We start from the raw sequence: 4,837 nt of genomic DNA, 5'->3' as shown, positions 1-4,837 counted from the left end.
TCTCCAGCTGATCGGGACTCTTAAGGTCAGCTGGTGTGTTTCACACGAGGACAAAACCACAACGCTGAATGTATGTGGTGTCGTTTTCCGCGTTGTTTTTGGATGATTTGTTGTCGAGTGCGGTGGACGTTTTCACACGACGCGGACAAAGACGCTCTTTCCCGTTTTGAAGAGACAATGAGGATGTTCGGATCCTCTAATGAAGTCATGTGACTGTGTCACGAGCCAATGATCGCGGCGGATCAAAGGACACTGATTGCGTGTTTACTATGTTTTATTATTTTGTACAAATGTTATCGACTGCCCCTCTCCGCTCTCTTCGCCACTTGTGTTTCTGCTGAATTTGCACAGTTTACAGAATCAACGAGCAACTGCCTCCATCTCTCATGAACACTGTCGGGCGAACGTCTCAGTGTCGACGAAGGTGAATTTGACTTTACACAATGACAAAAAGAAGGAAAAAAATGACAAAAATATGAATAAAAATCTTGTCTTGTGCCATGTTTTATTTGAATGTTGTTTAAAGGTTTGTGAAGTAGGAATGTGCTCTGATTGTTTTACAATGAAAAAAAAAAGATGACAGAGGAGATAATTCTTCCAAAAATGTTTTATTTTGACTGAACTACAAAGCTTTAATTACTATTTCATCAGATGGTACCACAGGACGGACTCTTGATTTTAGACGCCAAACTCGCTCTTCATGATCATTACACTCGTTTATCTCCTGGTGTTTCAGCCGGTTCATCTTCGGAGAAAATCACTACGTTTACTGAGCCCGAGCTGAAATAAATGAGTGAAACGGAGGCCGAGTGAATTGTTTCAGATCCATGAGTCAGTGTTTCTGTGGCGTATCGATACGGAGGGATGAGACACTCGTTCATCAGACCTTCAGCCTTCATCATCAGAAAAGAGAAACGGCCTTTTGTCTTTAACGAGACGGACCTGAGCAATCCTGATTGATTTAGCCTGATCAATCGCTCTGGATTAAGAGGACATTAAGAGCTGCTTTTGTTTTGAATCATTTGTTTCCTCTCGAACCTGAGATCCATCATTCATGAGCCAATGTGTCAGTGTGTGTCGCTTCATAACGCACTGAAGTGGCTCGAGCAGGGACACAGAGATCATCAGTATCAGTGGAGAAATATTGTTCTAGTTTCTCGATTTTCTTCAATCAATCTTCCACGCTCTCGATGAGTCTCTTCTGAAGATTTCTTTGACCTGTTTCTCATATCATCTTCAACTTGAAGACCCCGTGAGATCAACATGTCTGTTAGATTTGAGAGCATTACAGTATATGCTAATGTGCTCCTAAAGAAATTACCAAATTAAAGAGGTTTAGTTTCTCTTCCTGAAAATATTGGTGAATTTGCAATTTTCTTCATTGACATGCCACTAAAATGGCTAAATAAAAGCTGATTGAGACGAATGTTTTGTGTCCGCACAGGACAGCTGCTCTCTTCGGGACGTTTCATGGGGTCTTTACGGCTGATAAGCCTGTTCACACCAAGAACGATAACTATACTGGCATCCACACCAATGGACAATAGCTTGGTTTATTCCAAGCATGCACTTCTGATATGTTCTGTGAATAAAATCTTTAAATAGGAAGGCATTTTGATTGGCTGTCAATGTTTTTATCATTCATGAGCTGGAAAAATAAATTGCTCTGAAAGTGATTCCAATTATATATTTCCTCTGAGCCGCTACACTTCGCTCAAATTACATGATTAAAGTCGTCATTCTTGGAGTGAACAAACCTCAAAACCGGTTGATTTTCATGGTTGTGACTAAATGAACCTGCTCTGTTCTGACAGTGATGTCATCAGGTGACATCATCAGTGACATCATAGAGTTTTATCCAGAGACAAAAAGCAGAAAATAGTCTTTATCTTAACACTGCTCCTCTGCTCAGCTGGTTTGTTTGGACTGACATTACTCTGTTCACCGTGATCTTCATTCAATAAGCTTGTTCTGTCAGCGTGAAGGTGCACGTCTGCACTTTACACAACTGATCCGGTATCACACAAACTCACGGTTGGTTTCCACTGACTGAAGTTGTTTCTGGTCAGTGTAAATGCAGCGAATCCTCTAATCAGTCGGGTTTGACTTCACATGCTTTAAAGTGAGCTCAGAACATCTCAGGATCTTCCTCCGCTCTTGAGTTTGTCATTTCTTGACCAGAGAACTGCTGATGATCTGGACGTTTGGCTTGCGGTTCTTCCCAGGGACTTTCAATGTTTACACCTGAATGTCAAATCACATGTAAAAAATACAAAAAAAAATCACATTGTGTTTTAATTTATTTATATTTTGATCCTGTCGTTGTGTTTCTTAGATTGAAATGTGTCTAAACTGGTGCTTCGCAAGTATTCTCTGCTCTTCTTTTATGTGTTCCTGTAATGGCTTCTACACTTCATGAATCTGCTCTTTAACTCAAGATCTCCATGAAGGTCCACCATGATAACATGCAATAATATTGCAGCACAGATACAGAGACTCGAACCTCATCCCTCCTTTTGCTTCATTTCTTTCCAGTCATTTCTGAAAAATAATGAAGTATCTTTCCTTCAGACCTGAACAAAATGCAGAGATGAAGCGAGATGGTTTGTGTTGTTGGTGAAACTGAAATAACAGCAGACCTTTGAATAATTATGATTCAGGACTCAGACTGTCACTGGTGTCTATTCATGTGTAAATATTAGTTTTTTATTTTGCAGATTTACTACTTGTGAATAAACTGGCATCAAGGAGAGATTAAACATGTTTTTGCTATAAAAAAAAACTGTGGTGTCTTTCTGATGGCAAATATTTCATCTTTTTAGATCAGAGATTTTTAATCACTTCTGTTGAACCTGCATGATGTAAACTTAAAGAACACTGCAATGAAGGGGATGAACTGTAAAATGAGTGTAAACTATATATAATATTAGGTTTTATATATATATATCTATCTATCAAAACCTAATAAAAGTAATTATGTCTGAAAAATTGCATAACCCAGTTAGTATTTTATGTAGAACTATACAGACATCTAGAGGTTATGCCATGGTATTACACATGATTTTCTTTGTCTTTTTCCACCACTGACACAAGTTGACACTTATCCACCCCATTTTACATTTCACATTATCTTAAATAGGCCTCGTGATTAATTGCATTGCAAGTTATCGCATTAATTGAAAAATAGTAAAACAATACTATTGTATATTTAGTAATGAAACATGTTCTGGACTTTCTTCCCTCCCCAGCTATCAGGGCTGCAAACTCTCACCACACATCCATTTTCTCACGCACAAAAATCGCAAAGCAAAGAGGACACGGAGACGACAGACAAAACAGAGCAGGTTACTTTATATTATATAAAAAAATTCAGCTCTCAGATTCTGTCAATTCTATCACGAAATTCAAACAATAAATACCGTTTTGGCGCTTGTAAATGTGACGTGACAGATCCCTAGCGGCACGTGACCCGATCATCTCTACTAGCTAATAGTAAATAAACACGAATGAACTATGCTGAAAGATGCAATACAACTTACCGAAATGTATATTCCTCATACATGATATCCATCAATCAGTGTTTTTCAACTGCGGAAAGAGTCAATAAACCAGCTGGAGAACAATTATGTCACATAACATTTACCTCAGGAAAGCCATTTCATGACCATAATATTGCATGTTAGTTGGCTAGAAAAAAGAGCTATAAGTATTTTGGTAAATATGTGTACTATATTACATATTTATTATATGTGTACTTATATTAAATAAAATTGTTGTTATAATAAAAAACGCATTATATTTAATTTGAGTTATTTGAACCTTAAATAATACTGCCAGCTGACAGGGCTCTCTGTGTTTACAGCATTAGGTGAGGTTTTTTGTTTGTTTTTTTGCGAAAAATGAATGCCCATCTTGTGTACCTAATATGTATCCAAATGAGTCAATATTGAATCAAATCACAAGAATTGAATTGAAATCGTGAAATTTTTGTCCAGCTATAATTAAAAAAAAAAGTAGCTTACCAGAAATTGTGCCATGTACACATTGTAACGTCACTAAACCTAATAAAATTCTGTTTAGTTTTGACAGTCACAATACACTTATCCACACACACACACACACACACACACACACACCCCTCCATAATTATCACTAAAGCTAAACTCAAAAGTTGGCAGCCCTGTGTTATTATTCCACCAAAAAAAAAAAAAAGAAATTCACAGACTTTTGTAATGATGTGATGATAAGTGGCAATGTATTTATTTTTAGATTAACTGTTCTGAAAGGCTGCTAAGTTCTTTGAACTGTGATAAAGTTTTGAAACACACACACAGAAAGCTTCCTAATTAGCAGACGTCAGTGGTACTGTTATTTCTTCAGTGTTTCTACATGTATTAAAATTCGACTAGCTTTTAGATGAAATTATTTCTGTCCCTGTGTGGGTGTAAGTGTGAAAAGCACATTATAACTAAGTTCTGTTAATTGCAGAAGTATATGTTTTGTGCCCGTGGCTCCAGCGGGACACAGGACACCTCCAGGAGATCTCACAGGTGAGTGTGTGTGTGTGTGTGTGTGTGTGTGTGTGTGTGTGTGTGTGTGTGTGTGTGTGTGTGTGTGATGGAAACACACCCAGGGTGCTTCAGTGATGGGCCAGGCGTCTCTGTGGGGTTCAGTAGCACCTGTTCTCGCTCACCTTCAGCCTGAACACGGTGATTCAACTCTGGAACACTTCCCATAATGTTCTCATTTACTCACGGTTAAGTTCTTTTTCATGTTTTCACTTAGGGGTGAAACATTTCTTTTTTGATGGACAGTAATATGTGACAGTATAAGTTAG

General features: G+C 37.9%; 1 protein-coding gene across 2 annotated transcripts in view; it reads left to right on the top strand.

Annotated features, from left to right (window-relative positions):
- plxna1b (plexin A1b) overlaps positions 1 to 4,550 on the top strand; it is a 141,746-nt gene extending 137,196 nt beyond the window's left edge. The window contains exons 32-33 of one of the 2 annotated variants that reach the window (XM_084425103.1): positions 1 to 25; positions 4,489 to 4,550. The exon at positions 1 to 25 is cut by the window's left edge and continues 85 nt beyond it. In XM_084425103.1, coding sequence (XP_084281229.1) covers positions 1 to 11 — 11 coding nt within the window. In that variant the 3' untranslated portion in view covers positions 12 to 25; positions 4,489 to 4,550. Of the gene's footprint in view, positions 2,774 to 4,488 lie in introns of those variants that run through there. The other variant, XM_084425102.1, reaches the window with a different exon arrangement.
- The last annotated feature ends 287 nt before the right edge of the window (positions 4,551 to 4,837 follow it).

The sequence above is a fragment of the Rutilus rutilus genome (assembly GCF_951802725.1).
Source record: "Rutilus rutilus genome assembly, chromosome: 12".
Lineage (NCBI taxonomy): Eukaryota > Metazoa > Chordata > Actinopteri > Cypriniformes > Leuciscidae > Rutilus > Rutilus rutilus.
The sequence above is the reverse complement of the archived record's forward strand: the minus strand, read 5'-3'. Positions and strand labels throughout refer to the sequence as shown.